Genomic DNA, 20784 nt, shown 5'->3' with positions numbered 1-20784 from the left:
CCACCTGTAAGATATATTCAGAATCCTACACGTGAGATAACTTCGTTTTTTAAGACAATTGATTGGTCAGTGTGCAGTAGATTACACGATTTGAGCTATAACTTAGCACATAACCTCCTCCCGACCAGGGGGGTATTCCATCAACCTCGCTAAAGGCCAAACCTGGCTTATTTCGATAAGTCTCGCTAATTTTAGTGAGAATTCCGTTCCATTAATGAGGTTAACGTGAATCCCAGTTTGGTAACCATGGGAATTTACGCTACAGAACTAACCTGCTCCGTAGCAGGTTAACTTTCAAGCTAAATTAAGCTGTGTTGCAAAAAAAAACAATCAGTCGGAAAACGAGTCCCAAAAAGATGGTTCCGTAAACCTGTGCTCTCGTCACCTGTAGCATACTACTTCAAAAATAGAAGTAGGCCTATAGAAATGTTAGAAATAGAAAATTCGTTCTTTTTGATTTTTGTTTTGCTTGTCTTGTCCTTTTTGTTTGTGTAACTTACGTTTATTTAGTAGGTGGCTCTGAGGGGGGGCTAGTCTAAGCACACGTGTGATATTTCTGATGTATTGCTTATAGCTTTGCTGTGTGCCTATGCTGTGTAACAGGTGAATTATGCTTGCATGTATGATATTTGTGTGGACTTCTATAGTTGCCACCCTCAGATCTCCACTGCCGAACCTTTTGTGTATTAATAAATCCTTTGTTTTCCTGGAATTCATGTCTCCCCTGTGTAATATCGAACCTGAAAGAACTGTCTCGGTTTACAGGTACGATCTCTTAAAGATTCCCTGATGCATTAGGCCTCAGGGTGGCGTAGTCAGGCTACTGTGATTGGCCCCTTGGCACTTCCTATGCAGCACCCTGTTACACATGCACATTGCACATACACACATAAACACACACACGCATAAATACACACACATAAAGACACACGCACACACATAGACACACACTGTAGACATGTAGCATACGTACGCATGCACATGCACACACACAGGCACGCACTCACAGACTCACATGCACACATACACACACACAGGCACGCACATAAGCACTCGCACGCACACACATAAACACATGCAAAAACACACCCATGTGCACACACACACACAAAAACACAACGATACACACACAAATGTGCACACACACATGCAGGCAAGCAGGCACACGCACACATAAACACACACACACACACACCCCATTACCCCACACACCTACTCACAAGCGAACACCCCACACACACACACACAGGGGGAACGCACAGAAGCACACGCACGCACACACACACATAAACACAAACACGTACATGTACGCACAAACACACCCATACACATCATTCTACCAACCGTCCAGTCCAGCAGCTGTCAACATGCAATGGAAATTAAGCGATTTCGGAAGGTATGTCTCTGCTTTTAACTTTTTTATTTATCCAGACTGATTTTAAAAGTCCACCCAGAGACATAGGCTACCTTTCGTGATATGAATGAATATTCTGCCTGCCAATTTCGTTCAGCCTCAACCAGGTTAACAATTGTGTCATTCATGCTAACTAACGTTAGCTAACGTTACCTTTAACGTTAGCTAACGTTAGAATTACTGCTAATGTTGATATTAAATATACACAAAGACAGACTCATGGTTATGGTTTTGTCCAAAGCGACACATAAATACAAAAAACAACATAATATTTAAAATATAACAGGGAACAGATTCGAATGTTGGTCAAACTATAATAAGGAGAATAGCACATACAATAACAATAGTGTCCATTCAATCAATAATATAAAAAACAATAACATGGGACTATATTAAGGAGAATATCAATAATAAACAATAATGTCAAATTAATCAACAGCCTAATGGAAATAAAACAATATTATACAAACCATAACGCATAAGAAGCGCTTAAAGAACTAAGTGCATGTTGAACAGGAAAACATAAAATGTTTAAATAATTTTAAATCATTTTATCATCATAAAAACATAGTTCTGTGTTCACTGGGTATGAACTGCTGAACAGAAAGAACTTTTACAACGAACGCATAGCTTGAAGCTACCTACCAACAGCTGGTAACGTTAGCAGCTTCGTGGTGGTGCAGTGCAGCCTATGGGTGCAACTAACATTTGTCAGCTAATATTAGCTAACACAGTCGAAGTAATGCTAGTCTCTTCACAAGCCAACTGTACGATAATAATCATACCAAACAGCATCTTATTCATTCATTCGGGGTAGCTTCATATTATAGCTATGTAACTTACTGGGTGTTACTGGGTGGTTTTTGTTTCTATGAAGGCAGAACATTCATTCATATCACAGAGGGTAGGCCTCTGACTCTGGGTGGACTGGGTTGAATGCCGCCTAGATTAAAAAAGTTAAAGCAGATAGCCTGTTTTCCGTTGTATGTTGACAGCTGCTGGACTGGACGGTGGAAGAATAACGATTTTTTTAACTCTCAATTACTTTAACTGTGTGTCACCCTGGCGTTCGTTAGGACCGTACCACTGGAGGAGGGACCGCTCATAAACTCCGCTTAATTGTTGCAAATATAGACTATATAGTTGCGACTTCCGAACAGTTTTTGTGAGTGCTACTTTGTTAATATTTGGGGAAACTGCGAGTAAGGGGCTGCGACCGTTCTAGATGTTGGCTGCTGAAGTGCCGCGAGGGCGCAGCAAATGAACTTCAAAAACAATATATTTAAGCTCACGACATTCAGGCACAAAAAGTTATCGGCCACCGGGAAGTTCCCGAGGCTCCCGATAGCCAATCCGGGGTTGCATTCAAAGCAAATAACTTAATTTAACAGATATTGCAACTGCATGGTTAACTATATCATGAGGTTAATAAAGCTGGTTCCGAATTAGTCATTGGGTTAATAGCTTTATTTTGTTATATAGAAGTATCTAAATAACCTGTTAAAATGTACCAGAATTCAGGAAATTGCATATAGTCCAAAAAAATGTTTCTGGCGGAGGAGCCCCATACCCCCCGCTGAAATGTCCCACCCACTTTCAGAATGCCTCCGAAGTCTATGAACTGCTTGTTGAGTTGTTAGAGGTCTTGTTACACTTCTTATAGTGTCTGCTGAAGACAATATAGTGCTTAATAAGGCAGCTGCTTCAGTAAGGTTGTTGCTTGAAGTTTGATTTGACATGGTCAGCCATTCAATGATAGCGACACAGTAGACCCTTTCCCACGAAATGTGCTCAACTTCCTATTGGATGCGCGCAATGACGCTCTTCCTGTTTGACGACAACACCTTCCTGTTCAAGTGAGATTGCTCTCACACACACATATGAAACGCTCTCACACACACATATGAAACGCTCTCACACACACATATGAAATGCTCACACACACACATATGAAATCCTCTCACACACATATATGAAATCATGAAAATATGAAAATTTTCATATTAGTGTGTGAGAGGTTTCAGTATAGTGTGTGAGAGGTTTCACATGTGTGTATGAGAGGTTTCACATGTGTGTATGAGAGGTTTCACATGTGTGTATGAGAGCGTTTCAGTTGTGTATATGAGAGCGTTTCACTCGTGCATGTGAGAGGTTTCAGTATAGTGTGTGAGAGGTTTCAGTATAGTGTGAGAGGTTTCACATGTGTGTACGAGAGGTTTCACATGTGTGTATGAGAGGTTTCACATGTGTGTATGAGAGGTTTCACATGTGTGTATGAGAGCGTTTCAGTTGTGTATATGAGAGCGTTTCACTCGTGCGTGTGAGAGGTTTTAGTATAGTGTGTGAGAGGTTTCAGTATAGTGTGTGAGAGGTTTCAGTATAGTGTGTGAGAGGTTTCAATATAGTGTGTGAGAGGTAATTCTGAATAATGTCCTAAAGGGCCCCTCATACAAACACACCCACACGCACACACACACACACACACACATAAACACACCCACACACAAACACGCACACACATATAAAAACACACACATGCAGACAAGCAGGCACACACACATACGCCATTACTCACTCACAAGCGAACACACACACACACACAAGCACAGACACATAAAACACACACAAACATGCAGGAAGCAAACACACACACACACACACACAGACAGACACACATATACACAAAAGCAAACTCACACATGCACACAATAAGATGGAGTAGGAAATGGAGACAAATTGACATGTGTGATTTATTTTTGAGGAGAGACTGCAGAACTGGGCGGCGGTCATATTTTATTCTGCTCTGCGGTGCATCTAGTTTATCTATGGTACAACATTGGAACTTTGTACACTAAATGCCCATACACTGAGCTACTTTTACATAGATTTTTAAGTGCCTAAGCTACCCCACATTCCATTTTCAGCCTATGAAAAGTGCTGTGAGAATCATGTTCTTTGATTTCTCAAGTGCTTTGAAAGAATTGTGAATAAGCATTATAGTCTACTGTATTTCTCCTGTCCTTGTCCTATGCAAGCATCCTTTGTTTATCCTTGAATTCAATGAAAGCCAGTCTAGGCCTTTTGCCTATCACCAGGTGTGAAATGTTATTTTTTGTAGACACAGTGAGGGGCCAGGCCTCTGAGGAACTTCCCAGGAAAGGGGGTAGTTTTAATTAAAAGACAATAGAAGCTGACCAGACCTGATGAAGGCCTAATCCTCATCCTCCCTTTCTATTGCATATTCAAACTGGGTTGGACCTAGAGGTCACTCCTTCTTTTGTTTGTAACATCTCTGTGTAGTTAGAGATACGGGTGAATCCTCTTGGTGAAACTTGTGGCTCTCCCTTGATGCACATCATTGTAAAGAATAAAGCCTGTTTCCTGAGTCCGTCAGCCAACACTGACGCACTCTACAAGAAAGGGCAGAGCAGGCTGTACTTCCTGTTCTACCAGTCTGTTGTTGCCAAGAAGAAGGATGCGGGGCGACTTGACAGGCTGGTAAGGAAAGCTGGCTCTGTAGTGGGAGCTGAACTGGAGTGCATCACTTCAATATCTGACATAATGACCCTGAACAAACTGATCAACATCTTGGACAATTCATCCCCAGAGCCATTGAACTGTTCAATGCATCACTTAAGGGAAGAGGAGAAATAGACTTCTCCGCATAGTCTGTCTGCCTCTTCACCACCTCCATGTCTTGAACTGTCTGTCCACTAGCCACTTTACCATTGTCTTCTGCCTCACTGTTTGCGTGCTTTATTAACACATATGCACAACCCTCCCTCCATGCCACAGCCGAACTGTGACCACACTTATGCCTTTCTTAATATATTTATTTATACATAGATGTATAGACTTTATTCTTGCACTGTTTGACTTACTCATTTGCACCATCACCATGACACTCATTCACAAAGAGCACCTTACTTTACCTTATGCACAAGGCTCAGTCCCTGCTTCAGTCATTGCAAGCGCACCTGATTGATTAATCACCCACTATGTGGATACTGTTTTTTAGAATTGATTTAGATTAAGTTTTATTTAGTATAATTTGTATTTTAGTATATTTAGTATATTTAGTATATTCTTTATCTTCTACAGTCCTTATTGCTTATGTAGCCTGTGGGCAAGGTTAGGGGTAGGATCCCTAAGTGTATTTCTTACACTCCTGTTAAATTCACTCACTCTCTCCCTTGCTTACACTCTCTCTCACACTCCAATTACGTCATTAATTGCCGGGTGGAATGGGCACTGATTGAATCACGTAACACAATTGAGGCAGGCTTATATATAGACTCCTGGGGTCCTTAGACCGGAATATTGTCATTTTACCTGTAGCTTTGTTGGATGTAGCCGAGATTTGGGTGCTGTGTTGGAGTGTTAAGTGCGTTGGGGAGCAGACGCTGGCGGAGCCGTGGTAGTCTCAGTGGTAGACAATAGCCGATGTGGGCGAGCACGTTACGGCAGAGTGATACCAAAACAGTTCTCGGGGTAACGAGCTCTGCTGAATGCTGTGTCTGCGGTGGGATGTGACCTGTAAACTTAAACTGACCCCTGATGCATTGTTAACCCTACGACAGATCTGTACAGCTACACCATTTCCCTAGTTGCTGTTCTCTATACTGTGATTGCATGTGTGTGTGTGTGCTGCTCATTGTTTAGGTACCTGTCCTTGTTTCCTTGATTTCTTATTTCTTTTCCTCTAGCCTGCGGGGTAGTAATTGTTGTATGTGAGTGTATGTAGTGTAGCCACGGGCTAGAGTGTCTTTTTTCTTTACTTTTTACTTCTTTAATCCCCCTCCCCTTCTGCAGTCAGCCTAGGTGGGTGTGGCCAGGTTAGCGCATGAGTAGGAGACTCCATGGGAAAGCAGGTTTCTTTCACTCGTTCTCGCTTAAAGTTTGGAGTTTGAGGTGCTGTGTAGTGTGAATCTCTAAACCACGTCTTTAAACCATGTTCATCAGAGTGCTGTGAGGTTTGCAGTGTGTACATTGAACTCTAGCGTGTATCACTTAAAGAAGGTCTTGTGCCTTTGTTTACATGTGATCTTGAGACCTTAGCCTCCCATTAGTGTTTCTCAAAGGTGCTATTGGCTCCTGTGCAGATGGTTGGGCGTTTATTGTACCCATGTATCTATGTGCTTTACCCAGAGCCGGACAGTAACGGAGTACATTTACTTGAGTACAATTTTGAGGGATCTGTACTTTACTCGAGTATCATTTTTGGGGAGTACTCATGACTTTACTCAAGTACATTTGAGAGGCAAATATTGTAATCTTTACTCCACTACATTTCTATCCATAACCGTGAGTACCCGTTACTTCTTCTAAAAAAAAAAAAGAAAAATTAAAAATCTCGGAAACCCTCAATTTGTTTCCCTCTCAAACGTGATTGGATTGTGCAGGCACCACTGATTGGGACAGCCTATCAGCAATCACCTTCAGCTTTCCGCCAAAGTCAACTCCATTGTTACCTAGCGTTCATGGGCTTCGTAAAAACCTTTCTCCGAGTGAAAACATCATCATTCCGCGTCATTCACGTCACGTAATGTGTGAGTCAGAGGTCGGAAACTGGGGCTAGATTTTGCTAACAGAGTTGCCCAGTTAGGGGCTCGTCATCACTTTTGTCACGTTGTAGTTCGTTTGTAGTCCATGTGGCCTTTCATGTCCAACAGTTTAATGTGAACTTGGGAATTTGCCGTTTTTGTCACTTGAAAGCTGCATATCTTTCTTTCACCAGCATCTTACACTATATTTTAAGCAAATACAGTTGTTTGTTTAGGATTAGTGAGTGTATTTTTTTAACCTTTGTTGTGGCATCCGTGTTTGTCACACATTCCGATGGCAAAGCACATGAACACTTGTTGTCGGAAAAACAAAGTAGCCATGGGGGCGGTCCTTGTCATTCCGAGGTCCTCTGAATGCACCATTAGATTTAGATAAGAGACTAAACCATGGTTGTGGCTAGATGGGATACAGCTAAGAACGGAAGTTACGTAACAGATAGTGAAATCTCGCCACTCAGGACAGGAAGTAGGAAGCGATCGTGGATATTCCAAAGGAAACAAGAAAAATCGTCCCCTTAGAATTATAAGGTTCTATCTGACATTTTTGTCAAAATTGAGTTATTTACATATTCTTATTCAGTGACACCTTAAGAAGATGAGGTGAAGTGTTTCTTGTAGTTGTATGCATTTTTGGACATTATATCTGAAGAGGTTTGTTCCACTTAGCAGTATAACTCTATGGAATTCTAAGACTTTGAAGCTCAATATCTCAGAACTACTCAGAACGCAGATAGAACCCTATAATTCTAAGGGGACGAAATAGCTATTTTGCGAACATTAACATCACTTTTATGTTATAAATTCATGTTATAAATACTATTACAAAATAAATAGTTTAGTTATGATCACGGGTGTCCCAAAGAAGTATAATATATATGGACACGTAAGTTTAAGTTTACCCTGCGTTACGAGAACTTATAATTAAAGACGATCTAAAGACGTCTCAGCCATGGTTTCCGTGTCATAAATGAAAACTATTTTTAAAACTATTTTTATGGATCGTTGTGAAAGAGTTGCTTCAATTGCACAACGAACACTGTCATTTCCCTTTGGGGATGGACCATAACTTGCTGTGATCGTAACTTTTGAAACCTGGCATGCAATATCTACTTCTGCACGGAGACTCGACTCCATCTGTAGAGAACACAACATGTAGGCTTACATATGTGCAATGTATTGGCAGTACCATTATGAATCATATAGATATATGCAGTGAACAGAATATATTATAATAAAAACTGAATAAATATGGTATGAACCATATATGTACAGTACAGTTATGTGCAGTGTGGTAACAGTACCATTGTAGTGCAGAAACAGAAACATCAGAGAGACTTGCTTCTACAGATACATAAGACTAGATGTACCGCAGAGCGGTACAAAATATGACCGCCACCCAGTCCAGCACATTTTTTCCACAAAAAGAAATCACGCTGAAAGGCCTATATGATTCTAACTGTCTCACTAAATTGCATTATCCACACTCAATTCTCACTGGTATCTGCTAGACAACAAGTACCAAAACATTATTAGTTCATAGATTTCACATGTAAAATTCATTTTATACAACCCCACCTCCATCTTGCCTATTCATAATTCTGAGAAATTCTTGATTGTTTGTGTTATGTTTATGTTGTGTGTGTGCGTGCTTGTGTGTGTGCCTGCGTATGTGCCTGTGCATGCAAGCGTATATGTCTACTGTGTGAGTATGTGTCATACGTATGATTACTGTGAATGTATGTGTGTGTGTGTGTGTATCTGTTTGTGCACATGTGTGCACATGAAATGGGTTAACATGACCCCTGGAGGCAAACATACGGAAAAAAATGGTCATCCTAGGCCCTATAGTTCTCAAGATATTCACAGAGAACTGTGTCTGCCCTACCCTCCTTTTGGGGGGTCCAGTCCAGCGGGGGGGCTACAGATCAAAATGAAAAATGACGGTTCCATGTTATCCATGTGGGGGTACATGCCCACCAAGTTTTGTGTACCCCGGTCTTTCAGTGTCCCGGGAATCCTTGTTGGTGTACGTCACTAAATGTACACATAAATTATTTTATTGTAAGGCCCCCCATGAACGAAAGTACACAAAACTTGGCATGCATTCGGAGGGTGTGATAATGATCCTACACTTTTCATTTCGTGCAGTTTTGACCTTGTCAGCCAGAGATATTGTGATGAAAACACCTAATTTTTTGCTTTTTAATTTTTAACTAGGTGCCGCTATACATGAAATAAGTGGTAATGGGATGGGTTGACATGCCCCCTTAAGACCAACATACATAAAAAAGGTGGACCTGCTAGGCCCTACGGTTCTCGAGATATTCACAGAAAACTGTCTCCGGCCACCTACAGGCCAGTTGGTGTATAGTAACATAAATTAATTTATTGTGTGGCCCCCCATGAACGGAATTCCACGAAACTTGGCGTGCATTCAGAGGGTGTCATAATGATCCTACACTTCCAATTTCGTGCAGTTTTGACTATGTTAGGTCACAGATACCTGCGATTACAACACCTCATTTTTACTTTTTTGTGTTTAACTAGGTGGCGCTATACATGAAATGAGTGGTTATTGAATGGGTTGACATGGCCTCTTGAGATCAACATACCAAAAAAAAATGGTCCTCCTAAACCCTACGGTTTTCGAGATATTCACAGAAAACTGTGTCTGCCCTACCCTCCTTTCGGGGGGTCCAGTCCAGCGGGGGGGCTACAGATCAAAACGAAAAACGATGGTTCCATGCTATCCATGTGGGGTTACATGCCCACCAAGTTTCGTGTACCCCGGTCTTTCAGTGTCCCGGGACTCATTGACGGAAATTTGGGCATGCGAAAAAAAAAAAAAGAAAAAAAAATCTGACTAAACCTATATGACCGCCGCTTCGCTGCGCGGCGGTCATAATAAGAGTTAGAGAGTCACAATATGTCCAATATGATTTCATTTAATTTTAGGGGGGTGGGGTTTGTGATTTTCACATACAAACAAAGCATTCTGGTGCATTCTGACAAAATAATAAAGACAAAATAGAACATTTCCTGTGTTGGTAACTTTACTCATAAATCTATCTACAGTCAAGTATGCATTTAGAGAAATACAATAAAATATCAATATAATATAATACATGTTATGTGTGGTTGTTAAGACACACTGAAGGCATGATGCCACCATAGGTTTGCAGAGAACTATATACAATATGCACACTGAAGGCATAATGCCACCATACAGTAGGTCTGCAGATAACTATATACAATATTCACACTGAAGGAATGATGCCACCATAGGTTTGCAGAGAACTATATACAATATGCACACTTGAAAGGGGTGGGGTGGTGGTGTGGGGGGGTTGTGAGGGCCGCTGAAAACCAGTGTCCATCCTCACAGGAAGGGGCGGGGTGGTGGTGTGGGGTTGTGAGGGCCGCTGCAAACCAGTGTCCATCCTCACAGGAAGGGGTGGGGTGGTGGTGTGGGGTTGTGAGGGCTGCTGAAAACCAGTGTCCATCCTCACAGAAAAGAGTTACAGTTAATCTGCAGCCTTAGGCACTGGTTAGCAGAAGGTGTCCACTACAAACCAACAAACCCCACTTCTAAAAAAACACAAACACACTCGCGCACTCCCCGGGAAAACAGGAGATTCTGTCAATCTGAATTTTAAGTTAAGTTGCTTACATAATAACATTGGCCTTTATATGACACATTATATGACACAGGAGGGAGAGGGAGACGCGCGCGCACACACACACACACACACACACACACACACACACACAAACTCGCGCATACAATTCTAAGCTAACAGCTAGACCAGGGGTGTCAAACTCTTTTTGGTTTAGGGGCCACATACAGCCCATCTGATCTCAAGTGGGCCGGACCAGTGAAATAATTGCAAAATATCCTTTGACAGCTCCAAATCTCCAGGTTAGTTTTTTTCAGTAGGCTATGCTTTACCCCTTCAGCCTACATTTGTAGCCTACATAATCACTGATCACAAGTGATATATTAGATTATTACACATTTATTCAGAGAGGCCAATGGAATTGAAATAAAATGCATTTCACTCTCATGAACAACTGGTTTATTTTATAGTTGAGTGGATAGGCCTACATTTTTACATCTGACCACCTGAACCAACTCACCACACTAAACTCAAGTGGGAGCTATGAAGAAAGTAAACATCCTGCCTTAAAAATGTAAACGTGCAAATGTATGAAAAATAAAATTAACAAACATAAGTTAGCAGTGCATGAGCAATACGATCAACAATACGATTAGGTTACATCAGATCAAATAATTTTGTAGGCTAGGTGGCGGTGCTATGTAATATCCACCATAAAGGCCAGATTCCGCTAGCCTGGGTGCCATTCCGAACTTAGTCCCGCCCACAACGTTTGAGGTCGGGAAGTTCGGTCTGGCATTGCTCAATGGTAGCGCGAGTATGCTCGCCCAATATCTGGCGGGCCAATCAAATTGTCAGGGCGGGCTTTATACGATGATGGACAGATGATCAACAGTAACGTAATCAACCACGTCACCAAAGCGCGCTTGGGTTGAATTCGTTTACAACAACGATGGCTGCCGCTGGAGAGTTGAGGTGTGTAGATTCTGCTATTAGGTCTGTTCTAGAAGATATCGACAGCAAATTAATTTTAAAAGAGGAACAGAGAAACGCGATCAAGGCATTTGTTGAAAAGAAAGATGTTTTTGGCGTCCTTCCTACGGGATTCGGCAAAAGTTTAATTTATCAGCTGGCTCCGTTGGTCGCTAAGAAGATGGGACACAATGAAAACCCATTGGTCATTGTTGTTTCTCCTTTGGTCGCACTCATGGAGGACCAAGTGAAAGAAGCAACTGAAATGGGCATCACGGCGATGCAACTCGGCGTGAACGACGAGGTGGATATAGCCAGCGGTCGTTGCCAGCTCCTTTTCGGAAGCCCGGAATCCTGGCTGCTGAACAACAAGTGGAGGGACATGCTAGGCTCCGATGTTTTTCAAGCCAACGTTATGGGTATCGTCGTGGACGAAGTTCATCTAACTTACAAATGGTAAGAGATAATCTGACTGTCTGACTTAGTAAATAACTCGCAATGTCGTGATATGAATCCCATGTTGTAAACATAGTAGGTAACGTTGTACGTTCGCTAATTCAGACTTGGTACAATCTTAATGTTAGTGTGATTGTAGCGAAATAACTAGCTGTTAAAACATTCTAATGTAGGTTACTCTTTTTTTTCCTATCAGGGGTCAGGCTGCAAAAGGGCAGACGCCATTTCGCGACAGCTTTGCCAAGTTGGGAGAACTTAGATCCTTAGTTAAAGCTGGTAAGTACAAAACAGTAGACTTACTGCATGTTCTGTCTTCGATGTTTTCTACACATAGTGTAATTCACCACTTTAATTGAAATCAGTTGCATTACAGGAACCTGTCCACTTCTAAACACTAACCACTCTCCCCCAAAACCGGTTTTTCATTTGCATTCGCACTGGCCAAGTGGCCAACTGGTTGCCCATTCAGATGCAAATTGACCATTCATTTGGGTGTTGCTTTATGTACTCAAGCACCATACCCATATTGGTAGTCACTGTACCCCTTATAAGTGATGTATTCTTTTTAGATGTCAGTACAGTCATTAAAAAGTACTAAATGATACTACTCATTTCTTATTTTTACTGTTACTTATTGGTTGCTTTTTGTACTGCTATATATTCCAGGTACACCTGTGCTGGCATTGACTGCTTCTGCTGATCGGGAATCCAGAGCCAGGGTTATGAAACAGCTTCAGATGGACAATCCAATCATTTTGGCTCTGAGCCCAAACAGAACAAACATCAGACTGGGTCTGATTAAAGTACCTGGCCATACACTGGAGTGCCTACACTGGATTGTGAGGGATGTGAAAGAAAAAGGTATCTCCATGTTGCCAGTAATTATCTACTGCAAAACCGTGAAGGCAGTTGGCAGAGTGTTCTGCCATTTGAAGGGAGAACTCGGTGAAGATTCCTGGGTTGACCGAGACCCTGAGAAAAAGGTTGAAAACCTGCTTATAGGCATGTTCCACAGCCAGACACTCCCTCAGAATAAGAACAGAGTGCTATCATCTCTGAGTGGACAGGGTAGCTGCCGAGTTGTGGTGGCAACAACAGCTCTTGGGATGGGCCTAAATTTTCCCAACGTATCACACATTGTTATGTATGGGTTGCCAGATGATGTGGAAGCCATGGTTCAGCAGGTCGGGAGGGCAGGCAGAGGTGGGTTGCAGGCACATGCGATTGTTTATGCTGTCAAACAGCATACAAAGCTTGACCCAGCAGTTAAGACGGTACTTGAGACTGGAGTCACTAGTTGTCTGCGGAAAGCTTTGTACTGCCATTTCGAGGAACACACCACATCTGTTCATCCAGGACATCTGTGCTGCACTCACTGCCATTCTGTTTGTTCTTGTGAACCTGAAGGTTGTGGGGAGCCAATCCCCAAATATGAACACTTTCAAGGGGAGGTTTCATCACACCACAAACACAGAATGGTCACACCTGAGGACAAACTTTTGATCAGGGAACTGCTACAAACTTACAGGAGTAGTTTACTTCAGGACCATACAAACATACCACTTTACACAGTCGACACAGCCTGCACTGGTTTTGGAGATGAACTCATTGATGCGGTTTTAGAACAGTGCACACAGATATTTGACCTGGACTTCATTATCCATAATCTCCCTACATACAAACTGGAACATGCAAAAGAGATACTACGAATTCTGCATGAGGTTTTTGATGACGTCGAACAGAGTCAAACGAATTTGTTTGATGACAGTGTGGTTCAGGATGACCGTGTTCAGGTTGACATGGATTACACTGGTTACTTTGATGACGAGGATGAGGATGAGATACAATCATCACCAAGTAGCTTGGAATCAGGCTTGTCAATGTTGAAGATCTCAGACTAGCTTCAAATTCAGGCTCAAACTTCTAGCTTCAGGGTTCTGTTGTTGTGCAAATACTTTTTTTTTTACCTGTTACATTCATGTTTTTGAATAAAATTTAAATTGTTTATACTTCTCTACTGGTTGGTGATGTTTCTGCATTTAATAGACAAACAATAAGACATGTCATTAAAGATTTTTAATATCTACACTTAATAGGTAATGTTTGAAGATATACTCTGAACTTTGAACATACAACCAATAAGAAAACACACAAAAATAAAGGTTTCAAGAATGTGGATGCTACTATTATAAACTATTATATTAAAAATAAATTATTTACATTGTCATTTATGAAAACACTATTTACAAATTACCATCACCATTTTACATTTCACATTTACATTGCTATTTAAATAGGCACATTTCGCCAGTCCATTATTTTGGACTTCATCCACCTCCATAACTCCTGGTAATTTAGCTTTGCCAATAAGTTTCTCTGGAAATTTGGGAATGCATGATACTGCCTGCCTGGGTGATTTTTGAAAAGTTGTGTCTCCCTGAAAACATTGACCAGTGTTAAAACGTCCTCCTGTTCTCGGGCCACATGATGAATGCCAGTCGGCCTTGTCAGCTCCAGCTCTGTGTCCGTTTTGTCCATTAGCTCCTTGACGATGCCAATGGACCTACTGATTCTGGCTGCTGACATTTCTGACATGTTTGGTCCCAAGCCTCTCATAAATGATTTGAGAAAATTGTTTAGATGTTCCAGGTGGAGGTCAAGTGGAATATTTTTCCCCTTTCTCCCTCTGCCATTCCAAAATCTGTTCCATGTCACACTGTGTGCCATGCGTGGGGACAGAGTGACATTTATCTGCAGTGTCAGAAGGAAGGTGCTATAGGCATACTGGCTGTGCCCGTACGCTTTGTAGAAAAGCAGGGCAACTTTGTACAGTCTCATCAGCCTTTCACCATCCCCTTCCCTCACTGCATCCTGCAGGTCTAGCAGGAAGAACCCAAAGCCAAGTCTGGCTTCTGCGTGATGTTTTTGGTGGTCTTGGTTCGTCGGACTCACATTTTCTGAAGAAGAGTCTGATGGAGCCACAAGACCATGCTTCTTCTTCTCATGTGTTTCCCTTGCCTTGGCGTATACATACATATTGCCACACCCGTCTGCACGACACGGAAACTGCTGCCTCTGCTGTGTCGTAGCCTGCCTTTGAGTTGCAGCTTCTGTCACGCCCGTCATCATGACAAAGGTGTCCACAACCTGCCCAACCTTCTCATGCAGCCAGCTCCTCTTCAGTTGTGGCAATCCGTTGTTAACATCCAGCGGGACAAACCCATCTGGAATTTCTGTTAGCACAGAATAAAATGTTTAACTTCTAACCACCAGCAGTGTAAATGCAGAGATATAAGTCATGGTTATAATATTGGATACTAACTTTTATCAAAGTGTACAATTTTGACAATTACATTTTACAGCAGTAACATATAGATACATGTATTGATGTGATAAATGCTAGTTCTAAACTATGAATGTGATGCCAAGTGCCAATTTACCTGTCACATCCTGCAACCCAAAGAGTTCCATTGCAGCAGCTAGGAAGAGTGCAGTGGTGTCCTTATGCACAAATTCCTTATAGGCATTGTAAGCTGCATGAGGACCTTGTTTAGCATTGCTGCACCTATGTAACAGAAATACATAGTTTAGCGAATGGTTGACATAGTTTTCTCAGTGTTATTCTTTCCATCTCTCACAGACATTTACATTTATTAATGTAGCAGACGCTTTCATCCAGTCATTTATTATGTCAATTATATGACAAGGATAATGACTAAGGGCATTGAACCCACAACTTTTTTGCATGCCGAACAGGTCCTTAACCTCTATGCTACCACTACTTCGCTCACACACACGCACACACTCACACACACGCTCACACACACACACACGCTCACACACACGCTCACGCACACGCCCGCATGCTCATATGTTAATGTGTTAAAAACAGTCTTTCGCACAGGTACAATAAGAATATTGTGCGTCCAGTGTGCTCTTTAGCACTGCTGAAACTAACCAACTAACCATCAACTATCTTGAAAAGCCTCAAATGCCCACACACAGTTAGTGAAAACATGCATTAAGTTGAAAACATACCATACGGAGAACAGCACAGCTGCGTTCATGATAGCAGTACTGTGTTCCCCATCCCATAACAACCCAATTCATGAAATATCCAGACTGGATTTCTGTGAAAGAACTGTGGAAAGCATGGTCAACACAGAGTACTTATAATCACTGTAGTTAACAACAATATTGTTTAGACTGTAAAGACAAGCATAATGTGATGACAAAGTGGACGGTTAAAACAACAGTAATAATTGTACAATGTATGTATTCATGGTATTGCAGATAGCAGACGTTGTACCTCAACTTCGTCATGTTGGCAAGAAGTGTGCCATGGTCTTTTGAGGATGCACCATCATAGAAAATCCGATGATAGATCTTAAACAACATTGAAGACTTGTGATTAACAAAGGATAAACATAACTTCACACACAAGCCCTTCAAGTAATCTATCTCAAAATCATCTAAAGTAGTGGTGTGATACTTTTATTTTGTTACTAATCAACATCATTCTATAGTTACTCACTTCAAAGAGGTTTCTGATGGCATGCCAGTCCTCAAACTTAAAGATGAGACCTTCCAGTCGGTCTTCCTTTGTAGCACCATCTGAGAAGGCCCATTGTATGTTTCTGCAGTTCCCCTCGGTCAGCCGGTCACCTCCGACTAATACATTTGACAACCCGTCTGGTCCCTTTGGCACATACCTAAATGGATTACACACAAACGGGGGAATTATACGTTTCAATACAGCCCTTCTCCTGCCAAAGAGTGACAGTGGAGCCTGATTTTATTCTTACTCTTTCTGAAGGTGGCGAAGTGTGTCCACCAAATCTGACGTTTTGTTTTCGTCCTTGAAGAGCAGTCCCAGAGGGTACTTTGAGAATAAAAAAAACAGATGACATTGCAGTAATGTTTGAGTTGAAATTATGTGTATTTAGTTGTATTTTACAGATTTAACTCATTACTTACATCAGTGGAGCACTTAGCCATGTCCTCTGTATATTGATGTGGCATGTGGTGAACCACTAATATCTTGAAGGGTTTAAAAACAGCCAGGTACTCGGTAAGGATGCGGCTTCCAAGAACAATGAACTCACGTCGCATATAGTCTTGGATTTCTGGTCCGGGGAGTGAGTTGCAGAGGTCGTACTGAAGGATGTCACAGTCCGGTCTGTCATTGCTAAGGTGATATGTTGAGATTCTATCTTGGACTGCAATATGATGAATCCAGTGTATGGATTTATTGCTGTGGTGGGTGGACTGATGATGTGCGCGCATGAAAAAGTCCAAATTGTCAAATATTATGGAGTATGTTTGTGGAGGAGTGGGGTGGGTGATCGGAGAAGCCGAGGAGCTCAAGCCTAGCTCTGCTGCTTCAGAGTCACTTAAACTGTTGAAAGGTAGCGTAGCCATGTCATCTGCAGGAAAAGAAAAAAGTAATAACAATTTAAAAACAAAGACTTATTATTATTATTATTACTAGTAGTAGTAGTAGTAGCATTAATCAATACATAGACACATAACATTCAAGACGACACAGAATTTGATGTGCTTGTTGTGTTTCTATATATTGGTCATTTGTCATCTCACCTGACAAGTGAAGCTCTTCCATGTTAAGTGGCTCCTTCGGATCACTTGTGCTTTGGTCTTCGCTGGAGTCCACTCTCTGACCAACATCAATGTTTCCTTCCGCTTCAGAGTTCAGGAAAACTTCATTCTGGACCTTTAACATTTTTAGAGACCCACCACATAGGAGTGCCAACTCCTTCTGCTTCTCTACAGAATTTTGGTGAGTTGTTGTTATGGCCATTTTGCTCAGTCTTTCAAACACTGCTTTTTTCGCCCCACCATAATGTAGAATACTACATAGGTAGTATGCAAAGGCTGACAGGTGTGCTTCTCTTCCTCTCAAAGCAATGGAAGCTGCTGCACAAGTTGCAGTTTTAGAGTGGTTGGTGACAGTTGTGAGAATTGAGAAGAGGAATGGTGAAAAACGTTTTAGGTCTGCCTCTAAGCTGGTAAATGAAAAGGCTTTCAGATCATCCGGAGATGACTTCCACAGGATGAAACCGTTGTTTGGATTACAGATATGTTTGCATTCGTTGCTTATTAGCTCCAGGATGTGCACCTTTATTTCCTCAACTAGGTGTTTATGCTTCAACATTAACTTTGCAGCTGTTGCCCATTTTTTCTTATTGATGCTGTTCACTATTGAGGCATCTTCTGGAGGACATACCTTGGCAACAGTCTGTGATGGGAAATGGGTGACAACCTGAAATATAAGATAATGTATCAGTGTGAAGAATTACAGTGTAGCCTAATAAGTATAATGTGCATTGACAATACATTGAAATATACAGACTGTTAAATATGGTGACACCAGATGCAATTGCTGAGCAGGTCAGAGCAAGGTCAGTGGAACACTGGCCACCCCCCACAGAGGTACCCACCCCCCACAGAGGTGCAGAGCACAGAAGTGGGGGTTGGGACACACTACAAGGAATTCCAGAGCTGATCACAACAAGATACTCTGTGCCTTGTCAGAGAAACACTGCCCACCCCCCACAGAGGTGCAGAGCACAGAGTGGGGGTTGGATAACATGCTAGTCCATTACAAAATGAAGTTTCTAAATATTGACAAAGTGACAGAGGCCAACTTACACATCAGGTGCAAGTTTATCCTGGTAACATTTGCTCACACTACACTCAAATTCGGGCTGGCTTCCAGAATACACACTAGGCTACCATGTCAAAATATGACTAGATGATTTAATCATAGATAGATTACACGGAAATGAGGAGTGTGGGAATGCACAGTGTTTATCACATTGGACAATAATCATGACTAACTATTAACTCATGTGAAACTTGGCAATCGAGGTTATTCTCATAGTCATATCATAAGAAGTAGAAATGTATTAACAACCTTACCTCTGTAATGCTTCTTCGCGTTTTTGTACCGGTTGGAGTTGACGGATTGGGGCAGAACTTCTTCAGAGTCCTGGGCGTCTTGGAAGGAGTAGGCTCCCGGTCTCTTTTCTCTGATGCCTCAGATGAAGACGGTTCTTCAGGCTGGTCTCCTTCGTCGTCTGCCCATTTTTTTAACACAAGCATGTCGCGTTCCAACCGTGTTATAACGTTCTGACAGGACCGACAAATGCGATGCGATTTATTTGACGTTTTGTAGAGTTGTAATCCTAAACGGAGAACTTGTTCGTATGTGCATTCGCCTTTATTGTTTTTCTCAAAAATGAGGTTCGTGTGTTGAATGACTCCTTGTATCCTTACATTCTTTTTGCAACACCGGCAAAAATCGTTCACGCTCATCTTCTTATTCTAGGCTACTTCTTTTCCAGCGTGCAGTTGAGTTCTGTTGACAACAACTATGCGTCGCTTAACATACGTCACACACTCCGTTGCTCTTATTGGTTGTAGGTCTATCCAATTGAGTGCAGAGGCATTTTTTTTCCTGGTTCGTTTGAAACACGCCCCATAATCACAGCTCTATGGAGCAGTATCAGACTCAAATTCTGACTAGAATTGAGTATGACTACGTCAGGCTAAGATTCCGCACCCATTCCGGGCATTTAAATTCCTACTGGTCTGCCTTTTTTCTCCAAGAACTGTCCAATTTCCTTTCGTAGTTCAAAGAAACGCTTGAGTACGGCACCTCGGCTTAACCACCGTACTAGAGCGTGGTATGGTAAGCCAGAGAGAATGCCATTATCACTGCGAAAACAGTCAAACTGACGTTGTCAGACCTCGCGACCTGATTAAATTTACAGTTTGCACAACCACACGTATAACATGATCCAAGTTTAGTGTTTTACAACACAACACTACCTGGTGCAAAATAGGCTACAATAAAATGCCCAAACATCTTGTCCTCCGTTTGCAGGCTGCACTTAGTCTCTGAATTTTGTCGCAATGCCTGCTTTTCTCCCGACCATGTAGCCAAACTGACAGCACAGGACCAGTCAACTCCAAACTTTTTTTTTGTTTTTTGGCTGCTCCTAGCGGCTGAATTGAGCATTTCGGTTATTTCTTTGAAAATTCATAACTCCTCACAGGAATGGGCTAGAGATTTACTTTTTTTGACATCCTCAGAAATGTATTCTCTACAAGTCTGGGGCCGGATTAAACCATCTAGCGGGCCGCCTCCGGCCCGCGGGCCGTATGTTTGACACCCCTGAGCTAGACTATTGATTTAAAAATGGACATTTTTTTTAGCTGAACTCACCGTCCTGACCAAAACTGCGTTCTTTAGTTAAGACTGTAAACTTAGTCATGGTTTCTTCCTTGTAATCACTGAGGTACTTCTCAAAACTCCTGCGTGCTGCATTAGTCTAGTTAGTGTGCTGCTAGCTGAGTTATGACATGTGGCTTCAATAAATTCATTGATGTCGGTGTTTTAATAAGTGGTTTACCTGGTCTGTTTGGCAGGAGTTGTGATGCGCCTGGCTCGCTCCATGCCTGATTATTTTCTTTCTTTTGTCATCTCAGGTATGCCACATATTTTATATTTGTTTGAATATTGAATATTTTCTTATGTAAACTTGTGTGACTATTGTCGACTTGTAGCTCTTTTGCAACTGTCCCACGACAGAGGAGTTGTGATGCGCCTGGCTCTCTCGATGCCTGATTATTTTCTTTCTTTTGTCATCTCAGAGAGCAATAAATATCAAAGCAAAGGTCGGTTGTGGCGTCCATCATTCTTCCACTATACACAACGCAGAGTGATGGAAAGAGTGCA

General features: G+C 41.8%; 1 protein-coding gene and 1 long non-coding RNA gene across 3 annotated transcripts; one reads left to right on the top strand and one right to left on the bottom strand.

Moving 5' to 3' along the window:
- Positions 1-11412: 11412 nt before the first annotated feature.
- On the top strand, positions 11413-14015 carry LOC143133799 (uncharacterized). Its single transcript, XR_012988554.1, has 3 exons — positions 11413-12023; positions 12220-12299; positions 12690-14015. It is a non-coding gene; the product is annotated as an uncharacterized LOC143133799 (long non-coding RNA).
- An 87-nt stretch (positions 14016-14102) lies between these two features.
- Positions 14103-19547, bottom strand: LOC143133798 (uncharacterized). 2 transcript variants are annotated; one of them, XM_076293660.1, is made up of 9 exons: positions 18963-19547; positions 17622-18303; positions 17001-17449; positions 16829-16905; positions 16558-16735; positions 16333-16409; positions 16062-16164; positions 15464-15588; positions 14103-15256 (listed from the first exon to the last, which is right to left on the bottom strand). In XM_076293660.1, exons 1-8 carry the CDS (start codon positions 19356-19358, stop codon positions 15574-15576), a joined length of 1977 nt encoding a protein of 658 aa, XP_076149775.1. In that variant the 5' UTR covers positions 19359-19547; the 3' UTR covers positions 14103-15256; positions 15464-15573. The 2 variants fall into 2 exon arrangements, with proteins under 2 accessions (XP_076149775.1, XP_076149774.1); XM_076293659.1 differs by having other exon boundaries at positions 16062-16409.
- Positions 19548-20784: the final 1237 nt, after the last annotated feature.

The sequence above is a fragment of the Alosa pseudoharengus genome, unplaced genomic scaffold (assembly GCF_046254945.1).
Source record: "Alosa pseudoharengus isolate Yale_2024_CS ecotype anadromous, Long Island Sound unplaced genomic scaffold, YU_APseudo_1.1 YU_APseudo_1.1_scf_2, whole genome shotgun sequence".
Lineage (NCBI taxonomy): Eukaryota > Metazoa > Chordata > Actinopteri > Clupeiformes > Clupeidae > Alosa > Alosa pseudoharengus.
The sequence above is the reverse complement of the archived record's forward strand: the minus strand, read 5'-3'. Positions and strand labels throughout refer to the sequence as shown.